This window comes from Odontomachus brunneus, unplaced genomic scaffold, assembly GCF_010583005.1.
Source record: "Odontomachus brunneus isolate Ranch 3 - 2012 unplaced genomic scaffold, Obru_v1 Obru_scaffold_076, whole genome shotgun sequence".
In the NCBI taxonomy this organism is placed as follows: Eukaryota; Metazoa; Arthropoda; class Insecta; order Hymenoptera; family Formicidae; genus Odontomachus; species Odontomachus brunneus.
In genome coordinates this window covers 1,382,629-1,400,519 of record NW_022639526.1, presented here as the reverse complement: position 1 = coordinate 1,400,519, position 17,891 = coordinate 1,382,629, and the positions used below count along the sequence as shown (strand labels likewise).

The following is a 17,891-nucleotide window of genomic DNA, read 5'->3' as shown; positions in this document are numbered from 1 at the left end:
TATCCATTTTATATTTTCTTGTATATTTTTGTAAGATTACCTATTTTTCATAAAGGTAACTAATTTAATTCTTTCTTCATGTATTTTATATTGTCTATTTTATAATGTCTATTTTTTATAAGGATAAGATATTCAAAATTGACGGTGAGATAATTTCACTAACAAATTTGGCAATTTAGTGTGATACAAATAAAAATTTACAGGGACGTGTCTTGACTTCCCAGTTGTTTGAAATTTCCGAAACAGTGTGATCGATTTAAAACATCCGACTGCAATCCCCATCAAACTATTTCGACACATTTACGTCATACCCGATGAATTGCTGCGCATCACAATTATCTAACGCGGACAAAAAAAAAACGCGCCGTGATAATCGGGCGGTCGACCGAATTTTCATGCAAATACCCGAGCGTCATGCGACGAGGAGGAATTTTTTAATTTCTGGACGCCGCTGTGCGATTCGCGGAGAGAGAAGGGGTGTCTCGAGGCGAGAGAAGCCGAGCTGTAATCAATTGGTCGTAGCGGACGAGAGAGAGACTTAGCATCGCTAAGACTGGATGTAAATCATCCGGACAAAGCCGCTTAACGATCCGACAAAGGATCCCGCGCGGTCCTTCCTTCGTCCACGAATTATAGAATCGGGAATACGCGCGCTGTGCTTCTTCTCGCCTCTATCCTTCTCCTTCGTTTTTTAAACGGCCGTCTCTCGAGGTCGGCTCCCTCTTCAATTCGCGGCAGCCCGGTCCAAGGCGCGTTTGGCCCAACGTGACGAAATTTATGACCATTGGCAGCGTTGTCTTCGACATAGAACAAATCTCCTGCTCGGGTCGCGTCGCGTCGCGGATTCACCGATTTCGCGATTTGCGCGCCGACCGAATCGAATGCGTCGACTTTCGTCGCTTGTTTTTTATTCGTCGTATTTTCTGCGTCCATTTTTCTAAGACCAGAACTCGGCAAAGATTCGCAGAGACTAATGGCAGGAATGTCCTAACGCTTCTAAATTTTATCGGGACTGTCCGAAGCTGCTCGCGAGGGAAATCTCATTAGTAAATTAATTTTTCTCGCTCGAAATAAATGACGCTCGAGTTATTCACGTCGCGGGATTACGCAGAAAACCTTAACGATATTACATTAACGGAAGCACGGTATCGTTGCACGGCATTCCCCGTTCCTGTTTCAGGTGGTGAGCTCAATGGACGCTATGAAGTATTCGATGGAGGCTGACAAGTATCGCGCTGCCTATATGCCGCCCAGCAGTCTCGCGATGAGCATGTACCCGGACCCCAAGTACCTGGACTCAAGCCCCAAGACCTATCTGGACCGAAGCTACTTGGACTCGGCGAAGGCTTACTTCGAGCAATCGAAGCTCTACATGGATCAGAAACCGCCCCTTGTCGACTACAACCGACCCAGCTACGAGCCCAACAAACTCTACGAGGAGTCCAGCCCAGGTAGCGTCGTCGGCGGAAGTGGACCAGCGAGGTCACCGGCCGCGGAGTCGCCGGACACGAGCAAGCAGCACGAGAGAGCGGAGCAAGCCTCCTCTAGCGCAAGCTCGACGTCCACGTCATCGGCCGCGAGTCCTGGAGCAACTCTACCAGCGTACTATCCCGGACCCGTCCAGGCTGGCGGATTGTTGGGCCCGCAGATGGGCCAGTACGGTGGATATCAAACGGCACCGGCCCCGGGAAACGAGTCTTTCCGCCGACCACTGACAGTCATCTTCTGACCCGATAGAACATAGCTCTGATCCATCTTCGAGGAGCAGTTGCTGTGAACCTGGTCGAGTCGTGACGATGACTACCGCGGATTCAGCAGAATGACACGACGACGCTCTGGCAGAGCATCTGCCCGAATCTTAGCAGTCAGAGTTCCGACGATCAGAAGATATCTTTTGTCCAAACGCGCATTACGGTGCATTTCAAGAAGTGGGCAGTTGCCGCGGATCTCATTGCGGGATTGCCATGGCTACGGCGGATAACACGAAATGAAAGTGGAACGTTGTGTGTGATAGTGTTCTAGGAAAACGTTCTCTTTATTTTACTAGATGGATACCCTGGATTCTGCCAAACTATCCGACGATGACTAATGGCGGTCGTCTTCTCAACGACTACCGCCAACTGACGTGCACCGATGATGAAATCTTTCCAGAGTGTATCTTTCGTTTTAGAAGAATTCCAACAATCTTTAAGAAAGATGTTGTATTTATCGATGTTGTATTTCGACGGGACAAGCGCAATAAATATTTTACGTCAAAATTCAGTGAAACTTCAAGAAGATGTCGTAACATCGTGAATCATCGATACTTTTGAAAAATATCTCCAGGAGAATATCGGTCGAGATGAAAAGTTTATAAAAATTGTCCCAGTTTATAAAGAAATTATTTTCGGTGACAATATTATTTATATATTAGCAAATCGTCTATATTTTGTAAAAAGGATCGTTGATCGATCTGGAAGAATTTCATCAAAGGACTAGAAAAAATTAAACATTTTCCTGGCGATGGATATAATCAATAATATCGCTGCGAGAGAGCAAGAAAAGCCACCAGACCAACGGACTATTCCGAGAGATAAACCGACGATCGACGATGATCATAGGTCATCGTTTACAGATCGCAACGAAAATCGAGAGGACTTCCGCTGTGTCGTCGGCTGACTAGTCTTGACCGAGACGTGTTAAGAATACATTGTACATAGTCCCTGTGTAAATAGTGTAGCAAAAACTTGGCTGTTCCGGGTTTCCGCGCGCGAATCCGCTTTCTTACGTTCTCCATCCCCAGACGCAAGGACTCGTGATCCTTGAAGAGAAAGCAGTACAAATGGAATCGTGTGCGTACGTGGTATCGGAAACCTATCGCGAACACTCGATCACTGGAACAACGTAATGATAACTTATCGTTCTTTTCTCTTCGTTTACCTTCAACCCTCAATTGGTTGTAAAAATAGATATTTAATAATCGTATGACTGCTAAAACGTTGATCGGTACGTATTTCTTTTTAAGAACTCTTTTTAGGTTAGCGGAAATACTAGAAATTAATTTCTTTAAGTAACTATAATTTTGGATCGATAGACAAAAACAGCTCTGACGACGAGAAGCAGGATAGACAGTGCTGTCATACTAAGTCATTTACATGTGTTTATACGGCGTATACTTACGATTTAGCAATTGGACATTGTGTATATATCGATGAATTTCAATTTTGTTTTACTTTATTCGAGTATCACCAGTTGTGGGTTGAGAGATTCCGATAGACCATGAATATTAATCGATTTTTCTCCGCGCGAATTTGTCGCGTAAGATCGTTCAAGTTTTCCATGCGTTTTTGCGGAGAAATTGAATCATTATTTACTTACGATTATTGCTCATCCAGGATGATGGCGTTTTCTAATTTTGCGCGAATAGTATAGTAGCAAACGATATTTATTATTAATTTTTTTTCATTGTACAATTAATTGTATAAAAAGATATTATGTTATCATTGTTTATACTTAGTCACGAAAATGTGTTTAATACGCGAATGTGTTTTATAACGCGAATAACGAGTAGCAATTTTCAATGTGTCTCTTTAGTTTTGCTGTCGTATATTTATATAAAAAAAAATAATTATACAAGTTTATCGTTATATGTTATATGTTCGAAATCGTTACTCGTCATTTGCGAATGTATTTTGGCCAATTAACGAGGATCGTTCAATTATACATAGTAACTGTAGAGATATAAAAATATACACGCGCGACCCGAGTATAATTTCTTGACTGACAAAGGCACACGATCATTTCTGCCTTTTGTTGATTATTTTCTGACTTCCAAATCTGTTATCGCTTGATGGTGTCGATCGAATCGACTTTGCGAAGGAGAGGGGGAGGGGGAGGGGGAAATGAGCTCCAGAAAACGTTTCGCTCGAGACATTCCCGCTATACAACGTGTAATCTTTGTATTCGTATCGTTACGATGAATCTTAAGCTGTATCGATTATTCGGATATTACATTACCAGCGACTCAAGTAAATTATAAGTATTGTACCGTAAGTGAAAAATAAACGTTAAATATTATCCTTCGAATTCATTGTATGTCAAATTTCCTTTTCAGTTTTAGAGTAACATTAATATACTGCGTGATATATAAAATGTCTAAATGATTCCTTTTAGAAATCCGATATTTTGCAAAATATCTTTTTGAAAATATTTATAATAATCTATGATAAAGAGAATATATATGTATATAATATATATATATATATATATATATATATATATATGTATATATATGTATGTATGTATGTATAGCAGATATTTTCTATGAGAGAGAATCTTTGGAAGAACATATTTTCTGAAATATCCAAATTTCTTGGAAATAGCAGCGAGATAATCACTACTGATTATATCGTTGTGCACGTCAAGAGTACAATATAATTTCAATGTAACTCCCGCAGTACATTCACGAGAGATTTCTTTTTCTGCACCAGCGGACAAGCCGCGCACATCCGGATCAAAAAGAGAGGTTCACAATATGCATGTTAGAACGTCGAGATAAAAGGGCCAGATGCTGAAAAGATACTTTCAGGAAATTATTACGTCCAAAGAAAAGTTTGTCTTGGCGGGAGTTCGATTCAGAGCGACACTAGTGCGGGCTTCGTTTCCATGCGCACCTATTCGTATTTCAAAAGAGAATCTCGGTATTTACCTGGGTGAAAAGCGTAAGGTGTTTTCACGGATTCGGGGAGCAGCGTAAAGGTGCGAACGAATAAATGGTTCGAGTTTCCAAACGACAGTCGCAAGATCGCAGCTGCCGTTCTTTCCAGCTCGACAATGGGCGACGCGACGGCGGTCGAAGCCTTCTTAGTTTTTTCCAAGCATTGAGCGTCGAGTTTCGATGCGCATTGTGCATCGATGCACAACCGCCGCGATTTATTTTAAACCAACGGAGCGAGCAATTCTAAAGTCTCAAATAGTGACGCGCATTGACGCGGTAAAAGTTTATTAATCCTTGAGTCAAGAATGTTTAATATTGGATGAAATGTACGTGTATGTGTTTGTAAGAGAAAACAGCATATCAAAAGTATTTAAAAACTTTGGAAAAAAATATAAAGCTTAAAAAAAGAAAAAAGACCAATATAATAACTCTTCAAGAGATACTTCCCGCAACGTTTTGCAAAATTGTATTTAAGCATTTTTAATATATAACTTCGTTCAATCTGCTTGAAAAAAAAATAGAAATAAAAATATTTTTACACACGCTTTTAGATAAAATATTTCTCGAAATATTTCGCAACAATCTATTGTTTATAGTATACGTCCGGTAAGTTTGTTCGTACAACATCCGGCGTCGCGAACGACTTCTGTGTTGGTGCATGCAATCGATACGCAAACACGAATCCTGCGAGACCAGAGAGCGGTGCCGGCTATAGTTGGTGGTTCGCGACCATAATGCGCGAGCCCTCGCGAATGTTTGCGCAACAACCGCGGTGGTTTGCTGCCACCGGCGACGATTGACTTGTCTAAATAACGGCACCTGCTTCGTTCTACCGAAAATAATTACTCGACAAATAACACGGAGCGAGCCGTTCCTTACCTCAAGATTAGGTGATAATTCGTTAACCACTCGGGAGGCGATTTATCTCCGATTGTACTTAAGCTTAGAAGTACATATCTCCTGACACAATCGTTAAAACGCACATGTGAGGTGTCTTTCTCTCTCTTTCTCTCTCTCTCTCTCTTTCTGTCTAACGGACACCGAGATGTGCAGTTAGTTTTACACGGTTATTTACTTTTCTGAGTGAAGCGCGCTACGAGAAATAATTATACAATTTGAAACATTTTACGGTTATTTCTAAGCACGATTTTTTAGGCGAAAATCTAACAGTATTTTTTTCAAATTCTACAATTGTAATGTCGTATCAGTTCCAACATATTAACAAATTATGTCTCAATGCAGAGATCAGCTGTACAAAGATCTGATAAATCCATTTAATTCTTCGCATCGTACATGTCACGTAGTCACACCTGATGCTCGCATCAATCGAAAAGCCACTGTTCACTAAACACGAGATGGCAAATAAGTTCTCTGTCGAGAATAGTGAACTTGGCCGGTTCTTGCAGCCGGGCTTTCAATTCGGAATGTCATTGTCCAGTTTATGAATCGAGCAGTTCTGTTTGCCTCTGTATGCTGTTCTATTTGCCGAAGACAGAGAGAGAAAGAGAGAGGTAGAGAGGGAGAGAGCACCAATAGGGACAAAACTAACATAGGGCGAAGCAGTGGATACACTGACCTAGCGCGAATCACGTAGTCACGTATAGTTCTATACCACTGCACTAGTGGATAAATGGGCAATTTTAATTCACACACACACACGCACACGCACGCAGACAGTTTATACTATACAGAGCGTTCAAAAGCCTTGATTAATAATTCGGCAGTTCGTAACTAAACTCTCGTGTTGCATGTTTCATTAAAATGAAAAACATTGCACGAATCGCAGTATATCCTAATAAAAGTAAAAATTTGTAATAAAATACAAAAGAATATCGTAGAATCCAGCTTGAAAACCCGAAGACGTATTAAGTGAGACGAGACGCGGTGGGATGACGAGTGTGAGAGGTGATTTACATTCCGGCCAAATGATCTCGCTTTCGCCACTCGTGACGTGAGCTATTCTTCGTTGTATAATCAGTTTAATGAGAAGACATTCGTGCCACCTTTTCTCGAACGGCAGCACAAAGAAAAGTGTACCGAGCCTCAACACCGATGTTGAGCAAGTGCCGACAAATCGTAACGTGTAACTCGTAATTAAATTAACGATCGTTTTATTAACCGGAATTGACGACTGACGCGGGCATTTCAAGGGGAAAGAAAATAATCCCGGATAACCGGATGACACGCTGACTAACGAAGCACGGATGATAATCGGTAAAACGCGCGCGGCAATGCCGAATGGAAATTTGTCCTAGAATATTAATTTTATTAGACATGCGTCGGCAAATGGCCATTATGAATGCGATTGTGAGGAGAACCTGGCGAAACGTGTAATCTGTAATGAAATTAATGATCGTCCTATTAATGCGTACCGATGACTCCTGCGGGAATTGAACGACGGCGAAAGATAATCGGATAACGTCACAATGTTAATTAACAAAATGCGGGCAATAATTAATGAAATATGCCTTTTCTTGAATGAAGATTTATCCCACAGAATTTAGTCGACGCGATAATCAAATTAATGCCCGTTTTATTAACAGGAATTGATGATTGCCGCGGTGAACAACGACTGATGCGCGACATAATCCGTTGACCTCTCTTTTTTTCGTTATCAATCGCGTTGTCCTATTTACCGATCTCACTTCTTACAGATGCTAAAGTGCCGATATTAAGTATCTATATTTCGTGTAGCGATTTTAACGCGCATTCGAGAAGGATAAATCCTCTGAAACATATGCATACTATCCTCCTTCCTGATACCCAAAATCCCGCGCATTCCAAAGCCAGCAGGTACTAATGAAGTCGTGAGAGGTCGGTCAGGAATAGTAGTGCGGTCGAGCGCGCTTTCAAACAGCAGGAGCGCGAAGAGGGGGATGGGACCAGGCAGATGATTTAGATTCCACCTAAACGATCTGTCTAAGCCGGCCTGACGGCCTGGCGTTCAGGTCAAGTTCATCGCCGTGCACTTGGTATAATGGATTTAATGAGAAGGTAGCTACCTCCACCCTCCAATGTGTCAGAACTTACCCGGTTTTATCGAGTCAAGATAGAGACAGATATAGAGAAAAGAGATAGAGAGAGAGAGATAGAGAGAGAAAGAGAGATAGAGAAAGAGAGAGAGAGAAGAGGAGAGAGGGAGAGGCACATCCTTCTTCACGCTTCCTGCTTGCAGAACGCACGCTCGACGAAGGGCGCTTAAAATGGTCCTTCTGGGACCAGAAACAATGGACGCGCTTCTCGAGAGGATAATGACGGTGAAAATTGTCAGTTTGTCGTGCTAAGGGGCGTGCATGAGTCCCTAATCACTGTTCTCGCGGCTTAGGTCTTGTTATCATTCGCCAAGGGGTATGTTACCATGGTTCTTTCGAGGCCTTTTTATCCAGTCACTGACCGTAAACAAACTAACAATGCCGTCGAGACGTCTAACTGTTCATTACGTCTTTTGGCAAGATACCCCCCTAGTTATTAAAACGACACGAATCCTTTCGCTGTAGATTATATGTTTTAGAGAGATGACGAAGATATTTTAGAATGGGCCTAACTTTCAAGATATAAAAGCTTGTTTGAAGGTGCAACGACCTAAAAATTTACGAATTGGTACGGCATCCCCCGCTCGGTAAGTGGGGAGGTCCAGGTTCGATTCCTGACTAAGGCAGTAATTTTTGCAACTTAAAAAAAATAAAAAATAAAAATAACGCGCATTTGGGATTTTAAAAAAGAGATATATTAATTAATTATAAATTATTGGTATTCAAGATCGATTTAAAATATTTGATTCACCGTGAAAAACCGGAAAATCATTCGTTTTGACAGAGTACGTCTGACTATCAAACATTATTCTCCCACTAAGCATCGCTTGATAAGCAAAATTGTCAATAGAAACAACAGCAACTTACCTTGTCCTTTTGCCCCTAACTCATCATTATATCGCAGTATTTTTTACTCACTCATCGCACACGTTATTTTAACACGTTGACTGTGGTGTCAAATTACACGAGAGTCGCCGAATGATTTTCGTATAATACAAAGTCAGTTCTTAATCTTTGCATTTGTCACATTATGATGCTCTGCGGTACAATCGATAAATTTCAATTGACAATCAACGTGTTAACAGAAGCTTGCTTTGATATTTAAGGGAATACTGAAGTCGATGACAAACTCAAAAGATGTCAATAACGCAGAGACGATCGTTATTAACACAATCATGCTATACTTTTCGTATTTCTTGTGCATACAAAACTTATGTAAATGTGTGTTATTTCATTTTACCATATTCAGCAGGAAACCTAACCATACATGTGTAAAAATTTTTCTGCAAACTTCGGATATTCTTAAGCTGAATTCAGATGCGAAAAAAGGTACAGCAATGTTCTTTAAAATTTTTCTGTTTAGAATATCCACATTTTCGATATATATAAACTGCGGAACTTTTGGATTAGACAAATATTACTAACTGACAGCTTGAGATTTTATATATAAATTTTTTTTTCATTTTCGTCACATATTGAACAATGTTCCTATTTATTTTTGCACGTACTTTCATTGCGTAAAAATATTTGTAATTTTGTACAATCAATACGATGTAAACTTTGCAGAAAAATACTTGTCAGTATCCTGTCAGTAAAGTTTTCAGCTTCAACATCCCCTTAATCGCCTATTATGCTCTCTTAAATCATGGACGATTCACGATTACATAATATTTATGCAATATTAATGAATATATGTGAGTATAAAGTCTCATTAAAATTAATAAGAATTAACAATGGATAAACTCATACATAATTTAATGTAACTAATAGACTTCAATATGAAACGGGCAATATTCAATATTTCAACTTGTACTTATTAACTTGTATATGCTATTACACGGCGTAAGTAAATAAAAGACCAATGAAAATAAATATATCACAAAAAGAATATTAATGACTCAATCAATTTAACTACGCCTGCTTATATACGCGCAAAGATGTACAGAAATATTACTGAATCTGTATAAATATTTTGCAATTTTCGCGTCAGTAAATATTTCGGTCTTATGTAAGTTTAAATCGTATCGCACCACAACGTAACACGTGCGTGACAATCCGAATTAGGTATAGAATTTCTCGCGAACCGTCCATGAAAAGGAATGTCAATGGCCGTGACCCTGAGCGTCTGACACCGGTAAATCTGTTTTTACCGAGCTGAGCGATCGTTGAACTGATTTCATACTACAAGCGCCACGCGCCCGATTGCGCTTCTAGGCCGAGGTGGTAAAATTTATTTCTGTCGTTTGTGCAATTTATCTTTCAAGCAAACTTCTTCCGTATGCAGATGTAACCAACACAGTCTACGTGTAAATAACTTCACACTCTACGCTCTTCTCAATAAATACGCGTCTTAACAATTAACGACTGAATAATCAACACTTGTAGCTTTCATTTATATTGAAATTAATTTGTATTGAATTTCAATCATTTATAATCACATTTTTTTCGATGAAAATAGAGAACATTAATTTAAATTACAGTACTCATACGTCTTTATCAACAAATCGATTTGTATCGACAGCACAAATTATATTGTGCGAACATGTGTAAAACTGTCTTCAAAGATCTAAAGAATTTCTCTGACAATTAGTGATTGAACTGATAATCCGAGCATTAATAAATAATAAATTCGTATATCATCAAATGAGAATTAATTAATTCGTCAATAACCGATATAAAGTGACTATGCCTCCAAATAAAATTATTTTCAATAATCCGATTAAATTTTTCCAATATATAAAATTAGCTTCAGTTACCCGATGGCGTTTTCCCATTAAACAAATTTAATTTAGTTTCCCTGAATACGTTTATATAATGAATAAAATTGATACTGATACATGAACGCATGTTTTCAATAAATAAATTCATATTGGTATAACTTGTGTGTGTGGACTCGCTTCTCGAATGAATAATATTATCTTCAGTAAACTGATCGTGTTCCTCTCCAATAAATAAAATTAATTTTGTTTGGTTGACACTTTTCCAATAAACAAATTTCATTTTAATCTACCGAGGCCTGAGGCTCATTGGTAAATAAAGTAGATGCTGATGATTTATCCAGAATTTATTCAGATAACCTGATCAAACTTAATAACAGAATGTAAACTATCAGCCAAATGAGTAAATTTAATAATAAAATTAATTTAATTTAATAATAAATTTAATAATAAATAAATTACTGTATTATCAAGAATATAAAATACAGAATATAGTGTATATAATCCAGAATTATTAAAGTGTTGATTATCCATTTCGTGTAATGATTTTTGTTTCTTAAATTCAATAATGTGAACGTACTTGAATAGATTTTAACTTTTCTCATTTGTAAGAAAAGAACAAAATTTATCTTCTATCAGTCAAATTTATATCAAAAATTGACTTTTTAAATTAAATTAAAAAGTAATAAAAGCCACTTAATCAAAGAAAATAGAAAAGTTAAATTAATTAATTTAATATATGTATTCAAGTCATTAACATTAACCATCAGTTAAAGCACGATGAATATGTAGCTTGACGGTGCTAAGTAAGCGTAAGCCGGTAAATAATCATGAAACTAATATTTAACTGGCCTCACTATGAAACCGAATCGCTAACTAAATGTTGTCGCCAATATTGTAGTTCGATCTGTAATTTTTCATTGGAAATCGTATTTCGTTGTCACCACCAATAATGATATATGTAATATATAATTATATAAATTACATGATAAAAATATATTAAGCAATTACAAAAGTAAAATTTAACTTGACAATAATTATAAGCACGACATAATTTTTAATTATTTTAATTATTTGCGACAAAATTCAGTCTAAGATTCGACTTCAAATTCAACTTGAGATTAGACTCATTTTATGGCTCAGCTTATGAACAAACGAATAAATTCACTCACCGATTATCTCGTCGCCATTGTTGTCGTCACTCTTTCATCGTCGTCATTACTTCATCGTCATCATTACCTCATCGTCGTAATCGCAGACATTATGATTCGATCTGCAATTTTTCATTGGAAGTTGTATTTCATTGTTATCAGGAAAATATATAATTACACGATGGAAATATATTAAGCAGTTGCAAACATAAAATTCAACTTGAAAATTATAAGCACAAGATTTTTAATTACTTTAATTATTTTAATTATTTTCGACAAAATTTAACTTAAGATTTGACTTTAAATTTGACTTGAAACTTACTTTATAACTCAACTTATGGACAAATGAGTAAATTCACTTACCGATTATTTCGTTGATGTTGTCGTCGTCATTGCCTCATCGTCATCATTGCAGACATCGTGTTTCGATCTGCAATTTTCCTTTGTCGTATTTTTTTGTCATCACTAAAATATATAATTACATAAATTACACAATAGAAATATATTAAACAGTCGCAAAAATAAAATTCAACTATATAATAATTATAAACAAAAATAAAATTCAACTATAATAATAAGTACATGATTTTTAATTATTTTAATTATTTGCGACAAAGTTCAGCTTAAGATTCAACTTCAAATTCGACTTGAGATTTGGTTTATTTTATGGTTCAGCTAAACAAACGAATGAATTCACTCACTAATTTTTTTGTTAGCGTTGTCGTCATCATTGTCTCTTCATTATCGTCATCGTTGTCGTCATTGCCTTCATCGTCGTCGCAGACATTGTGTTTCGATCTGCAATATTTCATTAGATGTCGTATTTTGTTGTAATTTTTTAATTATACGAAATATAAGAGTAGATGCCAGTATACTTAATTCTGGACATTTTTATTTCGTCTCTAATACGAATATTAAAACTTTGAACATAAAATATATAAGATAAGTTAATAACTATTGCCACCTTGAAGATCTTTGAAGCAAAAAACAAAAGTAATTTTAAGATCTTCAAAGCTGCTTCATCCAAAAAAAAGTAACCACCATAAAAAAATTTCTTTTAATTAAAATAAAATTTTAAATACATAAATATATTTAAAAACCAAAACAATAAAAATATCAAAAATTAAAAACATACCCAGATATTGGCACCTAGTTTCTCTATCTGGCCTTCTATATTCTATAAATAGAGAATAGTTTCAAATACCTAAAGATCACCTTTGTTTTTTACTTTGAAGATATTCAAAGTGACAATAATTATTAACTCACCCTTTATATATTATGATGTTACGTCAAAAGTTTAAATTTGTGCATACTCATATTCAGAAATTAAAATAAAAATATCCAAAATTGGATATACATACTCAAAAATTGGTATCTAATATTTTTATTGTTTGGTCTTTGAATATTTGTATTCAAAAACCAAAACAATAAGAATGTCGAGAGTTAAGTACCAATGTTTAGACCTATACTTAGTACTAGACATTCTTATTGCTTTGATTTTCAAATATTTATATTCGAAAACCAAAACAATAAGAATGTACAAAGTTAAATAACAATGCCTGGACACATACCTAATTCTGGACATTCTTATCGCTTTGGTTTTTAAATACTTATATTTAAAAACCAAAACAACAAGAATGTACAAAGTTAAATACCAATGCCCGAACACATACCTAATTCTGGACATTCTTATCGCTTTGGTTTTTAAATATTTGTATTTGAAAACTAAAATAATAAGAATGTCCAAAGTTAGGTACTAATGTCTGAACAAGCATTTAATTCTAGATATTTTCATCAATTTGGATTTTTAAATATTTGTATTCAAAAACCAAAAGAATAAAAATGTCCAGAGTTAGATGCTAATGCCTAGAAATGTATTTAATTCTGAATATTTTCAGTTTCGGTTTGTAAATATATTTGTGTTAAAAAATCAAAATAAAAATTCCCACAATTAGATACATGTCCTGGCATTGATATATTTATTTTACTAAACAATTACGCAAAGTTCAACTCAATAAGAATTATAAACGTGTTTTTGTGGCAGAATTCAACTTGAAATTCTATTTCAAATTCGAGACTTAGTTTATTTTATGATCGAGCTTAAAAACATACAACGAAAGAGTGAATTCATTTATTACCTCATCCCCATCATCATCCTCGTCGTTGTCGTCTTCGTCGTTCTTGTCACCTCATCGTCGTCATCGCCCTCCATCGACGCCGTCATTCTCTCTCTCTCTCTTTCTCTCTCTCTCCCCCTCTCTCTCTCTCTTTCACTCACTCATTCACTCACTCACTCGGAGTATCGGCTCGATAGATACAAGTCAATCTAAAAAAAATGCGATTATGAACTCGCCGACACTAATTAACGCAGAACGTCTATCGATCGCCATCTTGCACACTCGCTACTTGTACGTGCCCCACACTGCGCTTTCTCGCGGCTTCGATGCATTTTACGCGGACAAATAACGCGACGAGACTACTCATCGCTACATACCGCGCGTTGGATATGTTATTTATTGCTTCCTCGTGCTTTACACTTTAGGTAAACAAATAACGCGACAAACACGAGAATGGATTATTGGATTCGTTCGATTATCGGCGTCGTTCTAGAACATTCTAAAACATTCGCTGTGCATGTTTGATCGTGCCCTTCGATCCAACATTCCAGACGATTCAGTTCAACGACAATTTCAGTGATAATTTCAACGAACGAGTATTATTACACCGAGCGGGTATTCAAACACTACGAGAGCACAGCTAATTGTATTAATTACATACCCTTGATCGCCCGATGCACGACTCGACGCTTTCGGACACGCAAAGTACCCATGATGCCTTGCGATAAACTCAGGACGCTCGTCCACCCTACCCGCCCCCATTCTAGACATTCGATGCTCACCGACCGCGAATGTAGCAAGATTCCGTCAAGCGCAATCGTTCACGGCATTTAACGCATCGTCGCGATTCTCTTATCACCGAATTGGCAATTTCGAGACATTTGTATTTACCTGGAATGCGATCTCAACGGGGAAGCAGTCAGGAGGCACAGGGAAGACACTCGCTCGCGCGCGAGGTAGAAGACGTCATTATTAAATGTACACAAAGATGGGAAGTTATCGTCTCGGAATCGGTCGCGCGTGATCGGGTGACTGAGGCGCCACCCCACTCCTCTCTGCGCTTTGTTTTAATTCGCGACTTGTATTCATAGCGCCTCAAGCTGAAGGCACTCGTAAGCCGCGTCGCGCGACGCCGCGACTTTGCCGACCGTGACCTAACAGTGCGTACGTGTTGTCTCCTGTAGTGACGCGTCGCGATCGGTCGTTCGCGGAGCGCCCGCTCAATGCTGATTTTTTCAATCTCTTAAATTGTGTGTTCCGATATTCACTGCCACAGTACTGAAAATACTATGCGTTACGTAAACTATAGATTTTAATACTGCAATTCTAGACAAAATCGTAAAACTCGTAACTTGTTCTCGTAAGAACTTATGAATAGATCTGCAATTCTATATGGACCGTATAATAATGGACCATATAATAACTCGTAAATATCTACGATTTTTTTTGTTTTTTTCGTAAGCTACGACTTTACGATTTACTCGTATATTTGCTTAGAATTGCAGCATTAGGATTAGCAGTGTGTGAATATCGGAATATTCTGAATTGGTAAGCTAACTACAATCGGGAGCGTCCCGATTGACCACGGTACGATTGAACACAATCAACCGATGCAAAGAATTATCTAGTGAATTACTAGGTCGAACCAATCATTACAATCTGTGTCCAATCGTATCGTGGTCAATCGGGTCCCACCTTTAAAAATCATACGTCTGTCTTTGTTTTTCCTTAAAGTTAGATAAAGACAGACATAATTTAATCGTTAGCTTACCGAAAGATTGGAAAATCGGTCCTCGGTGAAATATTCGCCGGTCGTATGAAATATTCGTCGATCGTGTGAAATATTCGTCGTTCGTGTGAAGTGTTTGTCTCTCACCACGGCGAGCTGTTTGTCGTCGTCGTTGTCGTCGTCGTTCGAGCCTGTCATCGCAAAACAGAGAACAGGGCTAAATTACTGAGGTAAGCCTGCAATTTAACATTGACGTTTGCAATACTTTGCGAACCGTGCGATCAAAGAACGAATGTAAAGACGTGTGATTAATTAGTCCTCGCGGTTGTAATCCACGATTAGTGATCGCTATTAACACGTCATTTGACGATTATCACCTAATCTATGTCATATAAACTTGCAACGCGCTCGTTAATATATATGTATATATATATATATATATGTATATATATATATATATATATATATATATATATATTGTACTCGTTAAATCGCACATCATGTTATTTGCTTGCAAAATTTACGTGATACACACGGAATTCCTAAAATTTCCGACTAGTCACGTCAGTTTTTGTCATTATTAATTAATCGAGAATATATTCCTGTTTTGTGCATTAATCGACAGTCATGAAAAATGCGTAGTTAGAAAGGTGTGTGTGCCCAGTAAACACAAAGTAACATAACATCAATGTTACAATTTTCTACTCAACAATGTAACTGTTATATAACGTGCGTGTTATATAACGGTTACATTGTTGAGTAGGAAATTATAACATTGATGTTATGTTACTTTGTGGGTGAGTGGTCGAAAATCTTTAGTAATTTAGTAACTAGAAAAAGTAGTAAGTATCGATCGCTCTATCGAATGGTGGGGTTTACATGGAACAGAGCGCATCGTTGCAGGAGTGTGACAATGTTCATGTCGCTGCGCGAATTTTCGACGTATGCTATTAATTGCGTGGCTATCTTCAATCTTTTACATCGAGCAGCCGCCATGGATACACGTCGATCGATGTCGCTCCGCGTTTTACGAATCTCTTATCCGTCAAAAGTAAGTCTCGCGCGTGTCGGGAGTGCCGAAATAGCAACGTGCGATCGTCGGGATATATCGTAAGTACGTTATTAGAGAGATCTCCTCATTGTACGACGCCCACAACCGATCGCAACGTGTCGAGTCAACGTCTCTTGCACATGTGTGTATTATCGACTCTTGCACGAGTGTGTACTCACTCAGGTAGTAATAGAATCAGACGATTGCCGGATTTATTAATCGAGAGTCAGAAATTCGCGTTGATAATCCGAAAAGAACAGACAAAGACGAGTCTCGCGGGAGGTAGCGTCAATCTATTAGCGAGAGAGAGAGAGAGAGAGAGAGAGAGAGAGAGAGAGGGATATATCCCATAGAACGCGTACTTGTCGGAGCGCGATACCGTCGTGTTTTCGCGCATTTTTAACGTACATCGTCAATTCCGCGGCCATATTTGATTTCGATCTTTTCAATCGGGCAACCGACATGGACATACAACGATCGACATCATTCCGCGTCTCTTGTCCATCGAAAGTGAGTCTCACGTGTAAACAAAGTGTCGGGAGTGCCGAAATAGCGACGTACGATCGACGTTATTAGCAGGGAGTAATCTCGTGTGATCTTCGGTACATGCAGCCCGGTGCTTGTCGCAATGTGTCGTGTCAGCGTCTCTTCCACTTGTAAGTAACATCGTTTCATTTAAGTATACAGAGAGAATATTATAGTTTTTTTTTATATAAATTCTTTCCAATTTTACTATATTTTTGATAATACAGGTAGATTGTCAATAAGATTCATCTTGCTGAGAAACATAATAAGTTTCGCTATAAATATATAAAATTATTTAATAGCACACATTTCAATTCTTAAAATATAAGTAGCACATATGAGATGACAGTCAATGACTACAAAATATCAATTCGTTTCTAGGTTACAAAATTCCATAGTAATTTTTACTATGAAATTCTCCCTGTGTATACTGAAAGAAAAATATATGTAAGAAATAAAAAATATTTATTCGATGGATAAACATATTTACTTACATTAATATAAAATACTTGTTAAATAAAAATGTTTTTTTAAACATTAATTTTTTATGGAAGCAATTGTTTATTTAAAGAAATGAATATATATTTAAATAAATATATTGTTAGTACCCAACGAATAAATATTTTTTATTTTTTATATATAATCTAAATAATTGGACGTAGTTATCATGTATTTTTATCTTATCTGCCAGTATTTTTAAAAGAATTAATGCATGGCTAGATATTAACATTAGGATTACAACGTCATCTATTATAATTCTGAATACGATTTCATATTTATTAATAATATACAAATTGAAGTAATTTTTTAAGAAATAATAAGATCATATATATATATATATATATATATATATATATATATATATATATATAT

The 17,891-nt window shown here is 37.1% G+C and overlaps 2 protein-coding genes and 1 long non-coding RNA gene across 4 annotated transcripts in view; 2 read left to right on the top strand and 1 right to left on the bottom strand.

The window, feature by feature from the left end:
* The window catches only part of LOC116847291 (transcription factor SOX-2-like), a 47,131-nt gene extending 43,066 nt beyond the window's left edge, over nt 1-4,065 (top strand). For both annotated transcript variants that reach the window (XM_032822141.1, XM_032822140.1), the window contains one exon: nt 1,181-4,065. In XM_032822141.1, the coding sequence (XP_032678032.1) occupies nt 1,181-1,729 (549 nt within the window). In that variant the 3' untranslated portion in view covers nt 1,730-4,065. The remainder of the gene's footprint in view (nt 1-1,180) is intronic.
* Nucleotides 1-14,691, bottom strand: part of LOC116847295 — a 106,491-nt gene extending 91,800 nt beyond the window's left edge. Inside the window, exons 1-5 of the long non-coding RNA XR_004378735.1 lie at nt 14,605-14,691; nt 13,735-13,922; nt 12,298-12,394; nt 11,960-12,061; nt 11,618-11,718 (exon numbers count right to left, since the gene is read on the bottom strand). This is a non-coding gene — a long non-coding RNA (uncharacterized LOC116847295). The remainder of the gene's footprint in view (nt 1-11,617; nt 11,719-11,959; nt 12,062-12,297; nt 12,395-13,734; nt 13,923-14,604) is intronic.
* A 2,327-nt stretch (nt 14,692-17,018) lies between these two features.
* The window catches only part of LOC116847301 (transcription factor Sox-14-like), a 73,706-nt gene continuing 72,833 nt past the window's right edge, over nt 17,019-17,891 (top strand). The window contains exon 1 of the mRNA XM_032822154.1: nt 17,019-17,149. The gene's annotated coding sequence lies outside the window, so the exon portion shown is untranslated. The remainder of the gene's footprint in view (nt 17,150-17,891) is intronic.